The sequence below is a fragment of the Cyanistes caeruleus genome, chromosome Z (genome assembly GCF_971803275.1).
Source record: "Cyanistes caeruleus chromosome Z, bCyaCae1.hap1.1, whole genome shotgun sequence".
NCBI classification, from domain to species: domain Eukaryota; kingdom Metazoa; phylum Chordata; class Aves; order Passeriformes; family Paridae; genus Cyanistes; species Cyanistes caeruleus.
In genome coordinates, this window is record NC_141732.1 from 3,341,673 (window position 1) to 3,360,274 (window position 18,602).

The window sequence follows — 18,602 nt, forward strand, 5'->3', positions numbered from 1 at the left end:
TGCTGCGGCGGCGGCGGTACCGGGAGCGGCGGGAGGCCCGGCGCCTCCTGCGCACGCCCCGGCGGCGGGAGCGGCGGCGCCGGCTCCGGCTGCGGCTGCGGCTGCGGCTGCGGCTCCTGCGGGAGCGCCGGCGGTAGCGAGCCATGCCGCCGCAGGCGGGCGCGGCGCCGGAGTGCCCGCTTTTATAGCGCAGCGGGGCAGCGAGGGACCGCATCGGCCGTGAGGTCACAATGGCCCCGGGGGAGCCCCCGGTTACAGCGGAGCTCCGCGGAGCCCGTGTCGCCAGCGGGCTCACGGTCGCCACCTGGATATGCCGTGATAGTATGCAAACTTCTTCCTCTGCAAACTTTTCAGATTTGGGCACACACATTTCACATCTTCAGTATCAGAATTCTTTAGATTCTTATGAACTTAGAGGGGTGTCGGCTGGCGTTTATTTAGTTTTTTTGCTAGATTGGTAATGTATTTGCGGGCAGAATTATTATTCCAAATTCCCTGGTGCTGTGGCAGGAGACAAAGGAAAACCACGAGAAATTCCCACGGATGCTTAGACTCGGCGTGTGCTGACTGATTTTTGCAAAAGTAAGCCAAATAAGTTTTTCAGCCCTCAGACTCCACCTATTTGAGCTGTCTTTGGTGCTGCATTAAAGCGAAGAACATTTCCTCAGAAATGTTTACCTGCTTTAATTTTCTTTTTGCTTTCCTTTCTAGTGTAGCCCTGGCTACTGTGAATGAAGAATGGATGCCAGTGCGAAAAACAGAATAACTCTTCAGTATTTTAAAGAAGTTTAATAGGGAATAAAATAAGATACGAAAGTCCAGCGCTGGGGTGCTCCTTGCAAACAGCCAAAGACGACGCTGTAGATTTGAAACAATTTGCCTTTATAGTGTACCGTTCATCAGGCTCATGCATATTCATGTTTTATTATTCAAACTTATTTGGCAATTTTTATAGGTAATGTCTTCACGTCTTCCTATCCTATTATTTCATGCTCTGGATGCTTATGCGCTAGTTCACAAATGTAAGGAAAATTAGTGGTTTTGCACCGTTCTTTAAGTTATTTATATAGAGATATTTTTAGTCCCTATCTTTAACGGTTCACTAATGCCTACGATACAATGTATTTATTACATTACCATTCATATAAGTGTATACTGACAGATTATACTATACAAAAGCAGTTAAAATTAAGTATAAATTGTACTAATTCAAAATACTTGTGATAGAAAAGGTTATATATAAATAAAAATTATGTATAAATGCGAAAGCAAATATTATATTGTTATCTCTAACACCAGTATCTGTACAACAATCTGTCTTGCATTAAGAGACTAATACAGAAATTTGGCAACAGCGAGCGGAGTCCTGGCACCCATTGTCTGCTTCAGCCAGGACACGTTTATCAAGTGTACCTTATTTATTTAAAACTTCAGGTTAATGCCTGTAAGATTATGTATGTCATTACTGTACTATAGCTTATTTATTTATGATGTAAGTTAGCATCAAACTAGTATTACAGAAATTTCAGCATTTACTTACTTCTGTTGTTGCCTATTATAATATTTGAAGCTGAGTTTTTTCTGGTCTTTTCCTTTCTTCAGGGCTTTATGAGAAATTTGTCAGTAGATCCTGGAGAGCCGGTACCCTTACTATGCAGCTGTGCAGATTTTAAGAAAAATACCGCAGGACAGTGCTCTCAGGCACATGGGATAGTGGGGACGTCCTGTGCAGGGCCACGAGTTGACGGTCCTCGTGGATCCCTTCCAACTCAACAAATTATGTGATTTTGTAATTGGTTCGGTGATTAAGAGAAGAATAAAACCGAACGTACGGAAGAATTGGCATACAAGGAACGAGAGAATCTTTTGACAGCACCGGCCGGGTCCCTCAGCCGCCTCAGCCGCCTCAGCCGCCTCAGCCGCCTCAGCCGCCTCAGCCGCCTCAGCCGCCTCAGCCGCCTCAGCCGCCTCAGCCGCCTCAGCCGCCTCAGCCGCCTCAGCCGCCTCAGCCGCCTCAGCCGCCTCAGCCCTGTCCGTTCCGCCCCTTCTCGGCCCGTCCCTTCCCTCCCTTGCCCGCCCCGTCCCGCCCCGTCCCCGCCCCGGCAGTCGCCGCCATGGAGGAGGTGCTGAAGGGAGCGCTCGGCACGGCGGTGCTGCGGCCCACCGGGCACACGGGGGGCGGCTGCATCAGCCAGGGCCAGAGCTACGACACGGACCACGGCCGGGTGTTCGTGAAGAGCAACTCTCGGTCGGAGGTGTGGCGGGGTGGGGATCGGGGGTGCTGGGGGGGACAGGTGCCGCGATGGGAAGCAGCATTCCGGGCCTGGTGTGGCAGCAGGAGCAGGGCAGTGCCCGTCCCTGTGCTGCCACTGCTGAGGCCACAGCTCGAGTGCCGTGTCCAGCTCTGGGCCCCTCAGCACAGGGAATTGAGGGGCTGCAGCGTGCCCAGAGAAGGGAACGGAGCTGGGAAGGGGCTGGAGCCCCAGCAGGGGCTGAGGGAGCTGGGAAAGGGGCTCAGCCTGGAGCAAAGGAGGCTCAGGGGATCCTTCTGGCTCTGCACAAGTCCCTGCCAGGAGGGGACAGCCGGGGGGGATTTGGGATGTTATCCCAGGGAACAGGGGCAGGAGGAGAGGGAACGGCCTCAGGCTGGGCCAGGGGAGGTTCAGGGAGGACATCAGCAGGAATTTCTTCCTGGAGAAGGTTGTTAAGCATTGGAAGGGGCTCCCTAGGTATATGGTGGGGTCGCCATTCCTGGAGGTGCCCAAGGAACACCTGGACATGGCACTCAGGGCTGTGGCGTGCGTGACAAGGTGCAGGTGGGTCAAAGGTTGGACTTAATGGTCTGGGAGGTCTTTTCCAGCCTGACTGATTCTGTGGAGGGATGATGTGTTATCAGTGTTGTTGGTCCAGGTTATGCAGTACCATGATGTGCTGTTGTCATTTACAGAGGGTAGCAGTGCTGTAACAGTGTCTGCAAGTGCTATGACACTGGCTAAGGCAACCCAGTAGGTATAAAATTGTCTGCTGAGGGGATGTATGCCTTCCATGGTTTTAACTAATTAATTCTCTGCACACAAGAAAGAGCTTTTCTCAGTAAGTGATTTTTTTTCACAGTAAGTAATATTTTTTCACAGTTCTTCAAGCTTTTCTGCTTTATCCTTTCAATATCTGGAACATACTGTGGAAGGTAGATACTTAGATTTGGTAGAGATAAGTACAATGCAACTTACTTCTTCAGCATCCTTTGCAAAAATAGAGATCAGGTGGAATTTACTTTAAAGATACTTTGTTCTTGTGTTTATCACACAAAGAGCTTCAGTGGCAAACAGGAGCCAAACTTGTGTTTGCCCTTCATAGCAACCAAATGTGTTTGAAAGTATGCATGCCACTATATTTATTCCATATTTCTCAACAATTTCTGATCAAGCTGGGGAGCTGATTGGCGGTGGTAACATGGAAGGACACAGGACGGTTGTCCTTCTTTACAGAAGAGAATCTGAAATGGTGTAGCCCTTGACTAATTCTGTATTTAGCTATACAGTCCAACTAGCTGCACGATCAGGCTTGTGGGGGGACAAAAAAGACCTGGATAGATTTTTCTATTCAGCAGTTTCATTTTGTATGCTTTTGCCTGTGTGTGGATCCTGAGCACTGATCAAAGCAAACTTTGTTGAAGTAAATGCTGTGCTGTGTGAGCAGCAGCTGCTGTGCATCAGCAGTTCTTACTCTGTTTGAGCAGCTGGCTTTAGCCAAATGTGATGCTTTAGACAGAGACACAGAATTTCCTGGTTTCCTGTGGACACAGCTAACTCGTGCCTCAGTAACGCAGCAGTTCTTCACTCTTGAGGCAGAAGGACAGCCAGAGATGATGGAGGGATGGAGCACCATAAGGAGAGGTTGGGAGAGCTGGGCTTGCTCAGCCTGCAGAAGAGAAGGCTCTGTAGAGACACAATTGCACCTTGCAGCGCCTGAAGGGAGCCCACAGGAAAGATGGGGAAAGACTTTTTATAAGGACCTGGAGTGACAGGGAAAGGGGGGATGGCTTCAAACTGACAGAGAGTAGGTTTAGGTTAGATATTAGGAGGAAATTCCTGACTCTGAGAGTGGTGAGGCCCTGGCACATGGTGCCCAGAGGAGCTGTGGCTGCATCTGGATTCCTGAAAGTGTCCAAGGCCAGGCTGGATAGGGCTTGGAGCACCCCAGGACAGTGTCCCTGCCCATGGCAGGGGATGGGACAAGGTAGTGTTTATGAATATTTATGGATGTCTTAAGGTCCCTTCGAGCACAAACATTCTGTGTTTGCCTCTAAGCTTTGGAATTTTTAATTGAAGTCTACTCAGACTGTCCTATGACTGCGTTGTGTGGATCATTACTGAAGGGCTAGCATTCTCTTTCTATTTTATTCATTCTGCTTCTCTGCTTTTGCTTTTACCAGATATGTTAAATTTCCCACGTGCTCTTTCTACAACCCCTGCCTGACTCCTGTAAAGAAGCATTTCTCCATGTGATGAGTGTGACTGATGTCAGAGGAGGAGCTCAGGAGACTAGATTTTTCTTGGTGTGGGTAACAGGTGCAGAAATAGGCCCCAAATTCAGAATGTCTTCCAAGCAAATGCAGTTTGTAGTGGCTTGGGTTGTGCAAGTGTGATAAGGGGCATTTGGCTCCAACAGTTGATTCCCACCCACGCCCTTCCCCCATGAGGTAAAAGAAAACAACATGGAAAACCATTCTGGAAAACCAGTCTGATGGGGCACAGCTGAAGGAGCTCATACTCTGTCTGTAAGCAGTTTGCACTCCTTCAGTTGCAAACAGACTTTCCAAATTATAGAGAATCCTAGAACCTAAGTAATTTTCACTCACTTGTTTTATGAAGTGAAATTTCTGTAATTGTAAAACTACTGTCAAGTCTGACGGTGTGGTTCTGCCTGTACCTTGTGTGTGAATAAACATTTCCTCCAGCCTTTCTGTGTAAGTCTTATGAAACCAATTGACTTTGTGGAAGTGCTTTGTTTACCTCTGACTGATGGCTCATAGACACTAACACTTTCCCTTAATATCTGGCAGGCCAGAAGAATGTTTGAGGGAGAAATGGCAAGCCTGGAAGCCATTCTGAAAACACAGACGATAAAAGTGCCTAAACCCATCAAAGTTATAGACCTGCCCGGGGGCAGTACTGCATTTGTGATGGAACATTTGGAAATGGGAGGCTTAAACAGGTAAAACAGTGTTATCTTTGCCTCCTTTAACAAGAAATTTTGGCTGTTATGATAGTTCAGTCACTTGTTTTCACAGGGGACCCTTGTTTCATTTCTTTCTAAAGCAAGCCAAGCCAAATATGGGAAATCACCCAGTGTAGAGCTGTATCAAATACTTCATAATGCCTCACCTAGCAAATTGATCATACATCCCAAAGTGAGCCTGGGTTTTGGTTAGTTTGGGGTTTTTTTAGCTTAGGTAATTAGTGATTTTTACAGCAAGGTTTCTTTTCACAGAAAGGAAAATGACCAGCCTGATCCCATGTTTTGTGTACTTGCCCTCTATATAAGAACCAGTACTTTCTTGCTTGGCGTGATTCTGCAGAGGCACTTCCCCAGATCAATAAATCTTGATTTCAGTATTTTCAGCTCTTACCTTCATTTTGATAGTTTCAAACTTTTGACCCTTCTCTGTGACGAGAATTTAATATGATGAATTCATCTGTCTGCTTCCATTAGGGAGGTGATTGGGACCGATTTCTCATCTCTCTCCCTTAGAACTTCTGCAGCCAATTTAAAGTCTTGTCCCTCATCCTGCTTGTTGGCAGAGTTTCTAACTCATGAGGAGCCCTCAATGAGTCCCAAGGGAAAGGGCAGAGATGTTGCTGTTTTGGGCTTAAAAATGGTACCTTTGGTATGCAGATTTCCTGTGCTAACTGGAACAAATTGAAGAAAAATTTGGCTTTGAATGACAGTGCCTTGAGAACAAGGATAGTTGAGAAAGGTCAAAGGCAGTAAAAAGGAACATAATTTTGTTAGCATGGGAGGTGACTGGTTGTAAAATCTGTTTGTAATTACTACAGTGCTCTTCTGAACTGTGTAGAGGATGAGGCTCTATTAGATAATAAACTAGGTCCCTGTGACTCTCATCATCTAGGCATATTAGAGAAAAGCAGCTGGAAGCAGCAGTAGAAAGAAAAGGATCAGCCTTATTTGGTTCTATTTGCCAAATACAGTTTACCAGAGTTAAAAAAACAAAAAAGGCATAACATGTTGTGCATGCTTTCTTACACATATCTTACTGGTAGTCCTTACAGAAGTGATATCACACAGAAATTAGAACTGATAGTTTCTCATTATTAGTAAATTTATGCTTGCTGCTCACTTTCAGTAGCAGTGTCAGAAACAGCCAAGTAAGTATGTTTTGTGTTAATATGCAGTCTTGATAGGAAGACGAAGTGTTTATAACTGGGATACACTGAAAAATTATTTTGTTAGAGGTGTAGAACTGCTTTTACTTACTTGATAAATCTGTTCAAGTAACTCCTGGAATGTCAAGACCTGATTCTGTTCATGTGTCAGTGGTACTCAGATTGCTTTTTTGTTTCTTAGACATTCAGCACTGCTTGGAACTCAGCTGGCTGATCTTCACCTTCATAACCAGAAACTTGGAGAGAAGCTGAAGAAAGAAGGGAACACAGTTGGTACAGTACACAGCTGTTTGCAAATTCAACCCAGTTGATGATAATCTACAAAGCAGTTAAAATGACTTTTGCTACTTCAGGACAAGTTCATCTTCCCTCGAAAACAGAATGAGAATAGGTTTGGATGAAGCAAACCTGGGGAGGGTTTATTTTTGATTTTGTTTGCATTGTTTGGGTCTGTGTAAGCAAAACACTCAGTATTGGACCCTTTTTTGGAGCCCAAACCACAGTTTCTACAAGGACATGGTATCAGAGGGGATAAAGAACTTTAAAATACAATTTTGAAGAGTAGAATAAGTCTGCTTTACATTTAAATTTAAATTTAAAAAACAACCACATTGTAACCATAAAAAGAACATTAAAATTTTTTATTCTCAGTAGAAGCAGCATTGCACTCTTCTTTAGTTTTAAAGGTTCAGTTGTGTCACGGATGCTCAGTATTTTGTCACTGTTGTTGAATTTTTGTCTTTGGTTTAAAAGGTAAAGGTCCAGGGCAAACAGAAGTCCAGTTTGTGGACCAGTTTGGCTTTCATACAGTTACCTGCTGCGGTTATCTTCCACAGGTAGGTTGTACTTCATCAGACAAATTTATCTTTTTTTCCCTTCAGTGACACAGGGGATCAAAAATTAGCATAATGGAAATAGATAAATTTTTGTGGAGCCATGAAAATAAACAAAACATGGTTCAGCCTGCTAAGGAAGGTGGTGCTTTGGACAGCACTTATAACTGCTTTGGACACTGATAACTCTTCAGTTTCTTGGACTTTAATCACTGAGAAAATTATTGCCCTACTTTAATGTTTTAAGATAACATTCGATTAAATGATAGCATTTACTGTCCTGGATGGTACCAGCACAAAAGCTGTGTGATCCTTAAAAGGCTTACTTGAAAAAGAAGAAAATCTGCCTTTTGTGTGCTGTAGAACTGACATCTGCAGTACTGTTCCTTCAGGTGAACGACTGGCAGAGTGACTGGGTGACCTTCTTTGCCAGACAGAGGATCCAGCCCCAGATGGACATGGTCGAAAAGAAGTCAGGTGACAGAGAAGCAAGAGAACTTTGGGCACAGCTTCAGGTAGGAGCAATTCCCTCAGTTCTCATTATTGGCAGAGCTGGGTATACTTCAATTTTATTTTCTTAAACCGAAGTTCCAGTTTGTTGGTTTGCACCAGGTACAGTTGATAAGAGACTCCAGTTTTTAAGGATTAAAATGCCCTTTATTCTAAGGTAAAATGGCATTTGCAACATCACCCTTGGCTAACATTCCAGAGTGAATTCCAAACTGCCAGATACTGCCCTGCCTTACCATTTGGGAAATACTGGATGGAGCTCATATTCTTATTCCCTTTAACACATTCATGAGGAGAAATGTACACAAGTAGTTCTGTCCTGCACGTTATCTGTTTGTGCACTGTTTGCACTTGATTAAGTGACTAAACTACTGGTTGGCTCCTTGGGTTCTGCTTTTTGGAAATTTGATGAGCTTTCTAATGATGAAGGGTTGGTGGTCACTGTTACTAACCCTGGTCAATATCTGAGTTTCAAGGATTTTATTTTCCTGCTAGGAAAAATTTAGGTTACTGTTCTGCTGCTGCCTTTTATGAAAAATAAGTGTCCTCTGGATGTACTCAGCATCTCTCTTGACCAGGTCCTATGGTGTTTCAAATGATGGGTTTCAAGACACTTCAAGTATGCAGATAAACCTCTACATTAATTTACATGTCTTACTTTTCTCCCCCTGCAGCTGAAGATACCCAGTTTGTTCTGTGGTGTGGAAATTGTTCCTGCTCTCCTGCATGGGGATCTCTGGGGAGGAAATGTAGCTGAGGATGATTCTGGTCCGATTATCTTCGATCCGGCTTCTTTCTACGGCCATTCAGAGTACGAGCTAGCAATAGCTGGGATGTTTGGTGGCTTCAGTAGTTCTTTTTATTCTGCTTACCACAGTAAAATCCCCAAAGCCACAGGGTTTGAGAAACGCCTGAAGCTTTATCAGCTCTTCCACTACATGAACCACTGGAACCATTTTGGTTCAGGGTACAGAGGGTCCTCTTTGAACATTATGAGAAACCTTGTAAAATAAGTTGCTGCTTAAGCCAAATACTTCCCATGTTGTGTGGAGAGCCCCATACTTGGTGGTGCAGCTGCAGGAGTAGTAATGTTAAAAACAAACTGTGAGACCCCTGACCGTGTTAAAGACCTATAACCAGTGACACCTGCTGAATGCCAAGTGTAAAATAGTCATCCCTTTTTAGGATAGCTGGGGATAACTCCGTGAGGGGAGAAAACTAAGGAGGGAGTTTATTAATTTGCACAGTGAATAAAGGTCTCAGTGTCCAGAAAGCACATGAGACAGTGCAGGGTAGTACAAATAAGCATCGAGGAGATGCCTAAAAGAAGCTGCTCGCTGCATTTTGCTGTGTCTTCCTCTTTCAGCTCTTCATGTCCAGTTGTGTGCATGAGAGCAATGTCAACAGCAGAGCTTGAAAGTCAACAGTAAAATTATGTAACAGGAACTTTGAGAAGGGATTTGGACTTGCTATTAATTTTCACAGAATCAGAGTGGGTGAGATTGTGGGGGGGTGGGAATCACAGAATGTCATCTAGTCCAACCTCCCTGCCTAAGCAGATTACTCAGGATTGGGTCCAGAGAGGCTTTTAAAGACCTCCAGGATTTTGCTGATTGATTCCATTGGATGCAGACTGTTGGTGCCTCCTGGAATGCTTGTAGGCTGTTTGGTGCCTTCTGGTCAGTGGGCACTTATCCACAGCAATTTTGATTCCAGCAGAACTAGTTCTCTTCCTTTTTTGGATTATGCTTTTGTCCAGCATGCCATTAGAGAACTTTCTGGTTAAGACACTTTTCATGTACACACCTTGTGGAGGTGTATTCTCTAATAAAACCTGTACACACTTCACGTGCATGACTGAAGTCACTCAAAATCCACCTAATCATGAAACTACATCAGCTGGAACTTTGTGTTTTCCACACCCTCAAAGAAAACAATAAAAATGCAACATAAAATGGGAAGGAGGTCAGGGAAGACTCCTGGGATGGTTTACAGGCTGTAACCGTCTGCTTCTCCACAGGAATGCCTGTTAGGTAATTTTATTCCAAGGGGATACTACTGCTTGTGGTTTCTGATACCAGTGTGTTTATCAGCAATAGTTTATCAACCTTATTCTGGCACAAGGGTCAGTAAACCACAAATGTGCCCAGTGTCAAGTCTCCACCATTTCTGTATCTGTGCTCATGAGAGGTCTAATGCAGATTTAAGAGTGCTGCACTGTTCATTCTAAAATATTCAGTGTGAAGATCTCCCAGGGCCTCACCCACACTAGAAAAGGGAAGATGTAGACATCTCTGGAAAACAAGGAGGTCTTCCTTTCCTAAACTCTCACATGACAGTCCCCACTGAATGCCTGCGGCAGCTGTTGTGGTAAGAGAGGTGAAAGGGAAGGAAGTTAACATGTAACTCACGGTGCAGCACTTCAGCCCTGTCAGAATTCATTGTGATTGTTCCACAGGCTGTGGCTTTTGCCTGCAAGGAGTTAATACTGAAATTGTTCTGTTTTTGATGTAGGCTGGTACTGGTGTTTCTGTGCAAGCCTGCCAGGTAGGTGAGAGAGATGCATGATACCTAACGTGCACTTTGAGTGTTGGGGAATTACTTTTGTTAACTAGAACTGCTTTGCACTGGGTGTTGGCAGATTACTGAGGGTTTTGTAGTTGCTAGTTTGGAAATTATTGACACAAATTGGAAACAAGTTTGGATAAAACTAGTATTTGCTACAACTTTACTTAATTCTACTACTCTTCTCACTGGCTGTTGGACTTTTGCTGCAAAAAATCTGCTTGGTTAATACATTTTACTTTTACCTTGTTGCCTGAATAAAAGGTTTCCCAGTTTACTATTGTTGTCACTGTTTTCTAAATTAAAATCTTACATCTTGGTTTATTTTTGGGGAATTACTTGCTCTGACCTGTTAAAGATCCTTAGTTTATTAGATAAATTATGCTCATTGGAGGTGTTTCTGTGCATGGTCATGGGTTGGTTTAGAGAAGTGTGTCACTGAAAAAAATCGACGTGTTCCTTACAGTGCAAGTCAAGATGTTAATTTTCCTAAAATACATAAATAGTCTTCATTGTTAGCAAGGGAAGATGAATATGAAAGCGGATTTTCTGTGAGTTGTAATTGTGAGATCAACTTACTGAGAAACAGCAAGTGTTCAGAGATGACCTTTTCCTAGTAGAACTGAATCAAAATATTTTTGTGATTGAAGAAAAGTTGTATTTAATCAAGTTATGCAGATAGAAACAATTGTATTGAGAGTTTTAATGTAAGGGTATTATGCTCAGTTTTTTAAAGCTGTTTTTTTGCTGTAAGATCAGAAGGGGTGTAGAGAGGCAGACAAATGGAATGTAATGGGAATCTCCTTTTTCATGGATCCCTTGGCTCTGAGCCCCTCTCGGGCTGCAGCCGCCTGCAAAAACTGCCTGCAGATACAAATGTTACACTCCAGTGCTGGTTTTCCTCCTGCTTCTCCTCCTCAGTGCTGTTCCAAAATAGATCTGGTGATTAAAACTGCTTGCTGGGCTCTTCTGGCAGAAGTCAGAGCAGGTGGGAAGTGCTACAGAATTAGAATGTGACAAAAATCTTCAGTGGGGGAAAAGGTATTTCTGGTAACTGAGCCACACCACAGTGACAAAGGCTTTATTATTTTTTCTTGGTAAATATTCAGTTATTTCTAATTTGTTTTTATTTGAGGTTTTATTTGTTTGGGCATTTGTTTTGGTTTTCCCTTAACAATTAAACAGAAAAATTAATTAGTATTGCTTTCATTATGCAGATACAAGGTTTTCTATTTCTTGTCATTGTTTTTTTGCCAAAACAAAACACTTTATTCCTTTCCCCATGTGCTCCATTGCAGCCCAGGGTATGATTCTTCCAGCAGCTGGAGAGCCACCTAACCAAGAACGTAATCTTTATAGAGGCATTGGTAAAACAAGTATTATAGGATCTGGGTTATGATAGTGTGTATTAAAGGCTCAAAACTTTATACCTGAGAGTGCCAGTGCATTTTGCAAGTACATCTTATTGGTTGATCTTGTTTTTAAATTCAGCATCATTGCAAAAATGGGTTTTGAATTTTCTTCCTTCTTTGCCTCTTCAGAGCAATCCACTGTGAAACAAACAAGCTGGGATTCATTTACAGCTCAATACTGTGGAAAGTTACTGTCCTAATCTTCGGTACCACTGATACAATGTAATTTAGAGGCAGTGATTCCGAATAGAAACACAAAATACAATCTCCCAGCCAAACTCACAGGAGCGAGAATGAGGTTTATTGGTTTCCAGAAAAACACTTGGTTTGCATAGAAAGGATTGCTCCTTTATATAAAAGGTGAATTAGCACAATTCTTTCAGTTCTTTGCATGTCTCATGTTCCACTGGAGCTTTAATAAATTATTCCCAGAAACTGTCTGCATCCAAGCTTGAAATAATGTGCATATTTTCTCCAAGTTGTTTGGTGTAAATATTTACCTCCCCTTTTTGCAGTCATTGCCTCAGAGCAGACCTTTGCTGCTTGGTCAGTTGTTGCTTTATCTTCTGTTTCACCAGCTCCTACAAACAAACAGATTAGAACTTTTTGAGATGATTTAGCACTAAGGACACACAGCCAGTCCTTTTTCAGGACCAACATGAACATTCATGATGTTCATCTTGACTGTAGAAATGATGAAAAGGGTTGTTTCCTCGTAAGAAAATAATGGAAAAGGGAGATTTTTTGCTTTGGACCAGGTCTGCATGGAGTGCTGTGTTTGTGTTCAATGCTACACCCTCAGGACTCAGAGCACCTAGAGAGGTGTGGGGTTATCTGTGCTATTGTCTTTTGATAGTCTAAACTCTAATAAACAGCATTTAAAATCCTACTTTCCAGTACAAGTGTGTTTCTTACAGGGGTGACAAAGGACCAGCAGCTCTTGGTGTAAAACACATGCCTTCCACAAAAAATGTAAAAGCTGATAATATGGTAAAACATTTCAGGTCCAGCAGTAATTCTTTGGTTTGTGCCTATTGTAGAAAAACTGTTTTTTCTACAGTTAAAATTGCAAAAATATGAGTGGTTCTATCAGAAAACAAGAACTCCTTAATACGAGTGTGGCTGAGACAGATGGGCAGTCATCTGTTTCATCATGGTGGAGTCATACCTTGTTGGAAATGTGCTAGAAGAAATCTTTGACATGTAATCTAATGTAAATTCATCAAAATCTATCGCTCAGACAGAATACTTGCTGGAAAGACTCACTGGTCTCTCCACCATCACAACTTAAATGTGAGCAAATACTGAAAATGCTTCAGACTGAGCAGATGGACAATTTGTTACTTATATGGTTGACCATTCCCCTCGTTTCCTCCGAGTTACACAAAAGTATGTAAAGATTTGTACAAATACAGAATGATGCCTTACTTCATTTGAAATAGCTGATTCTTCACAATTCATGATGCTTTCTATTTCTGGCATAGTCTGCAAGTTGTGGCTGCATCTATTGCCAGTCCTGCCATTGTTTATAGCAACAAAGCCTGCAAGCATTTGTTTTTGTGATTAGCTTAATAATCTTTTTATGTTTTAATATGTTTTCTCCACTGACAGAGAGTTGCAAGAAGATAAATGCTTGCGGCAGTATCAGCTCTAATCAGCCCAGTGGTTCTTACAGAAATGCCACTATTTTGCATTTTTAGTTCTGTAATTATTTTCCCATGTTACAAATAGCCTGTTATAAATATTTTTATTTTAGCTCTTAGCACTCAAAAAGTAAAGGCTGAGCAATGGGCAGAAAGATCATTTTACTCAGCCTAAAATCATGTAAGTGGAAGCACTGTGCAAGGTAAATTAGTGGAAAGCAAAGTTTTTTATGCGGATGAATTGCTTGAAAGCTTTTCTTCTAAGTGCTTTTGTATTTCTTTTAGAACAGAAACTTAGGCAGGCACAAGCCATTTACATATTGTGTATTTAAAATACCTTAAAAAAAAAAATAAAATAAAATAAAGAATCCAGACATGAGAGAGTAAAGCAGCCAACTATTCCGTGAGTATCGGAGCCACACCTTGAGTAAGACAAGTCTGATTGACAGAGTAACAATGGTGAACGTGTCAGAGGTGGCTCCACCACGTCCTGCACAGCCTGGGGATGAACAAAAACGCATTAAAGTTCTGCTGGAAATTTAAGAAAATCTGTTCTGATTCACATCGTGCAGAAAGACAAATTCAGACTGCCGCAGGGATCACTGCTGAAGGTGAGTTCACAGAAATCTCTAAGATTTCTCACTTTTCTCAGGTGAGAAAGGCCAATTGAAACCTGGGCTCAAGCACATCCACATTCCATGGATTTTCAGAGCATGTGGTAATTTACAGCTGGAACAACACTGCGAGTCAGTCTGGTGTGAAATAATCTGTGAGGAAGTTACCACCAAAATAGTCAAAATGATCAGAGAATTGGCTCAACATGCATATACCTCTCTGGTCTGATTTTTGAATTTTTTTATGCTTGTGTGTCTGCAAAATGCTTTAAGACAGGTGTCCCACTCATATTTTGCAGTTAGAGAAATACTATATTAATAAAAATAGTTGAAAATGCCACAAATTATCAGTGATAGTTACCAGTGGAAAAAATATTTAGGAGCGGGCATCATCAAGCAAGGGCATTTGATGTTTGCAGCACAGTCACACAGCAGTTTGAATATCAAATGGGCATTTGTGTTTGACAGGTCTCCAGTGCACTTGATTTTCTGGGGCTTGGATTGATTTTGGACACTTTAAAGGCTTCATGTGCACAAAACTGGGCAAGCAAGAAGTTCCATGCCTAAATTAGGGGGAAACCATGCCAGGTGTGCTTTAACTAATCCATCTGCTGCTTGCATTGCACACCACATCATGGAAGTACCCCAAAACACACAGGTACAGTGCAAGATGCTTTTATTCAGGCTCCCCATATCTCTGCTTTGATGTGGGACATTATTTTCCACACAGAAATTGTGGAGGTTCCCCACTGCATTGCCTGCAGAGAGGGTTTATCCACCTGCCACCCCCTCTTTTAAACTCATTTTAGTCTTTTCCTCAGACCTCTTCTTCCATTGCAAGTGCAGCTACTTCTTAGATCAAATTTAATCAGAAGAGGGCAGTATTTCATTTAGTCTGACTATTTTTTTTGTGGGGCCCTCTGAACGTTCTCTCTTTAGCTTCCAGAGCATGCTATAATCAGTTTTACATGTCATGAATACATTTTCCCTTGAGCTTACTAAAAATAGTAACTTCAACCACATCACCTTGAAAAAAGTGATCCTGGAGGATTTTTACTGGGTTCTGGGGGAATTTTACAAGTCCACTTTCTATGTGCACTTATGCCTGAAGTGGCATAATTTTCTGCAATTGCATAGAAATTCAACTCATTTACAAACATCTTCAGAGCTGTAAAATCTGTAAAGATAAGAGAGATAAGAGTTTAATTTGGAAAAGCTGTAGTGCTGTGCTTCTTTTTTTTCCCCTCACTGTTGTTTCTCAGTTTCTTCCCTTCATCTAAAGGGAAAAGCTACCCTTAAAGTCTTTCATTACTGATAATTTATCACCTTTTCTGAAGGAAGGAGCCATTGGGAAAGGAAAACAAAGCAGGTAGAAGAGCCCTGGAGTAACTATTTCAGGGAGCAGGTTTAAGTGGAAGGTGTAGGGGAGGTTTACCCCAAATCTGCTGTTCTGGTTTGTAAAGGGCTTTGTGAAACAGAGATTTCATAGGGGAACATGTTGGGGGAGTTACCAAAAGGAGGGAATTTGACTTGCTGAGATGAAAGTGTTGTTAATTAACTAAATCAACACGGGGCACTTGGGTTATAAAGAGATGCTAATTTTTTGAATATAGTGAAACTCTTTGAGCTGGGAGAAATAGATGATTTGCTTCATGAATAGGACAAAGTGGCCAAGCTTTGGGAAGAGGTATCACAACTGCTGAGAGATTAATAAACATCTTACACTAAGATTACCCAAGAAATCTTTCTGTCACTTTCCAAAGCATTTGGGAGCATCCATCTCTACAAGGATTTTCATTAAAGTACTGAATAATAAAATCTAGGGAGATTTCATATTCAGTATTCTGGCTTCTGATGACATTTTTAAGGGAAATCAAAATACTGAAGTACATAATCCTGCCCCAAGGAGAAAGGGACGTGGTGATGCAGAGAGGGGGAGAGACTGTGCTCTGATAAGGTCTGGTGTGATGGCTGGGGGTGAGGGGTTAAATTTTGTCATTAGATTTTCCTTTATCAAAAGAGAAGTTCTCCCCATTGCTTTTCCTCCCCCCTCCCCCTTTGATTCTGCAGTCTCTGTGCTTGTAAGTGCTCTAACACCACCCACTTTTCATTTTGCCATTGTTGATTTTTCTCAGGATGTATTTCAACCTATTTTTATCTGTGCTCTACAGAAAGTATATTCAGAGAAATCAGAGGAAACTCACCTCAAGCATCATGTCAAGAAACAAACAGACTGTGAGGAACAGCTACAAAAGGTACATCAAGGTGCAGAGAAAATTAATTACTTCACTGTGATCTCCAGAGGAGATACCTCATATTCAGATTGCTGACCCTATATATCCTTCAGTAAGTGAGCCCAAAAAAATGCAGAGTGCTTAACAACTCCTAAAAGTTGCCCAGCTGTAATTTCTGATGTGGTATTTTGAAGCACAAGAGCTGCACACAGATCTTTGTATAGATATGTTCTATATCTGTGCATTGAAAAAATGCCACTTTTGCTTTGTGATCACTTTCAGAACTCTGCAGCTCCTGTTGCACGCACATGTTCAAGGTGTGTGTAAAGTTTTTGCTTACTGTGTCCAACAGTTACCTAAGGGTAGTTTCTAAAAGAAGGAAACCAACATGAAAAAAAAGAATTAAGCAAGAAAACAACTCTCCAATTTCTCTTATTTCCAGGGAGTCCAAAGTGAGTAACAAAGACAGCACAAAACCCACAACAAAAGAGTTGCAGAAATGTGACCCCCATCTACAGCAGATGTTCCAGATGAGCTTTGTCTGATTTAATTTGTATTCTTTACCAATTTCTTTGCCTCAAATCAAGGCCTGCAAGTGGGACAAGTGTCTCTCACACCTGCCTTGTTGACCACTCCACAGCAAGAAAAGTAATCTCCCAGACTTCACAGCCTTAGGGCAGATGCAGGGAATCTCACTGTCCTTGAATCAAGATGCCCAAAGTCTAAAGTGCCTTTAATTGATGATTAGAGTCCTCCCAATAAACTGGGACATGAGTTTATGGAATTCTTTCAAGATAAAGCATTTTAGAAATTGGAAAAAATAGGTGTGGGTGTCCCTAGGGCAAAGACTGTAAAATATAAAATCCTCAACTGCAGAGCCATTACTGTAACTTCCCACTGACTCAGAGCCACACAGGAACTGGCATGCTCATAAACAAAGCCATTTTTACAGCCCCTTCTCTGACTCTAACAATAATAGAAGATCAACTTCTATAAAAACGCACTGGGGTGTTAATTTTTCACTGATGTGAAAAGGAACTGAAATATTCCTGATATAAATACACACGTGTAAAGTAAACAGATGGACTAACAGACCCCAGCAGCATATTCCTAATTTTTATACAAGAATGTATATGTGTTTATTTTATAATTTTATACAGGAATGCACACATGTGCATTAAGCACATTAAAATGCTGTAGGGGATATCTCGGGGATGGGAAAAAAACCCAATCTTTCTTGCTAATAAACTTTATTTCAAAGAGGGATTGCAGCATTGGGTTTATTGTTTTTTGTTTGACTAATGATTAGTTTAAAGGGTCTAAGTTTTAACAAAAAAATCAGTAACTACTTTATACTGCCACCATTACAAGGCTGTTTAACCTAATTTTCCAACAAAGTCTAGCCATGAAAGAGAAATATTTGGCTCAGTTGAGCTGTAATGAATGCAGAGATGGAGAAAGAATAAATACAAATACACTGGTAGCTTAACACTTAGTTAATTTTGGAGGCAGATAAAGCTTGGGTTGAAGCTGAAAACCACAGAGAAAATTTTGGCTTTTCCAAATCATTTTTGTCTGCTTTTCTTACTATTGCTGTCTGGTAGTAATTTTCAGTCTTGCTCCCTGCTGTGTAAACACACATCAGGTGTATGGGACCCCAACTGACAGCTCTTGTAATCACTGAAATAGAATTATCAATACACAAATTTAGTCTTCTTCTGCTTCATGCTTTCTTGAAAATACAGAATTTGAAAACAAAAGAGAAAAAAGTGCTAGATTTGCCTCCTGCCATAGCAGAAAAAAAATATTTAAAATTTAATTTTTTTTAATTTTAAATTTTAAAATTTATTTAAAAATTGATTCCTTTTAACATTAAAATTAATCATCAGTTGATGAAGTGAGTCCTGTACAAATATTGCCAAGTTTTGAGTGGTTTTTTTGAGCCTCACAGGGAAGTAGCATTTGCTCTGTATCATTCCATATTTCACCTGCTCTCACATTAGCCTCCTGTAGATTCAGCTGCTCCTTTTTTACTTTATATTTAAGATTAGTGCCATAGTCAGACAATATTGCATTATTCAGAAAAGCACCTTATGTTTGAGAGGTCCCGTTAGAAATAATAAAATAAAAGCAGATTTTTTTGAAGGATAACCCTGTGATGCCAACCAATGTAAACACAAATCCAGATGTTTTGACAAGCTAAAATGAAGAAAAAGCTCTCTGGTCTTCATTTACATTTTAAAGCAAATATTTTACTGAGAGAAAGTGAAGAATGTTGACATTCCACCACTTAGACCCAAGGCAAAACGATGTTCTCAATGCCAAAATGTCAACATTTGTTGCAGTTTCCTTCACATTAACATGCTAGAAACACATCTGGCATA

General features: G+C 41.6%; 1 protein-coding gene across 5 annotated transcripts; it reads left to right on the plus strand.

Annotated features, from left to right (window-relative positions):
• Window positions 1-256: 256 nt before the first annotated feature.
• Window positions 257-10,592, plus strand: LOC111941884 (ketosamine-3-kinase-like). Of its 5 annotated transcripts, XM_086867025.1 has the most exons (10): window positions 257-582; window positions 712-955; window positions 1,603-2,255; window positions 2,948-3,093; window positions 4,436-4,571; window positions 5,066-5,217; window positions 6,589-6,680; window positions 7,161-7,243; window positions 7,633-7,755; window positions 8,425-10,592. In XM_086867025.1, the coding sequence occupies exons 6-10, from the start codon at window positions 5,075-5,077 to the stop codon at window positions 8,761-8,763; spliced, it is 780 nt and encodes a 259-aa protein (XP_086723151.1). In that variant the 5' UTR covers window positions 257-582; window positions 712-955; window positions 1,603-2,255; window positions 2,948-3,093; window positions 4,436-4,571; window positions 5,066-5,074; the 3' UTR covers window positions 8,764-10,592. The 5 variants fall into 5 exon arrangements, with proteins under 5 accessions (XP_086723151.1, XP_086723152.1, XP_086723149.1 ...); XM_086867026.1 differs by lacking the exons at window positions 2,948-3,093; window positions 4,436-4,571 and having other exon boundaries at window positions 8,425-8,561; window positions 10,265-10,592; XM_086867023.1 differs by lacking the exons at window positions 2,948-3,093; window positions 4,436-4,571.
• The last annotated feature ends 8,010 nt before the right edge of the window (window positions 10,593-18,602 follow it).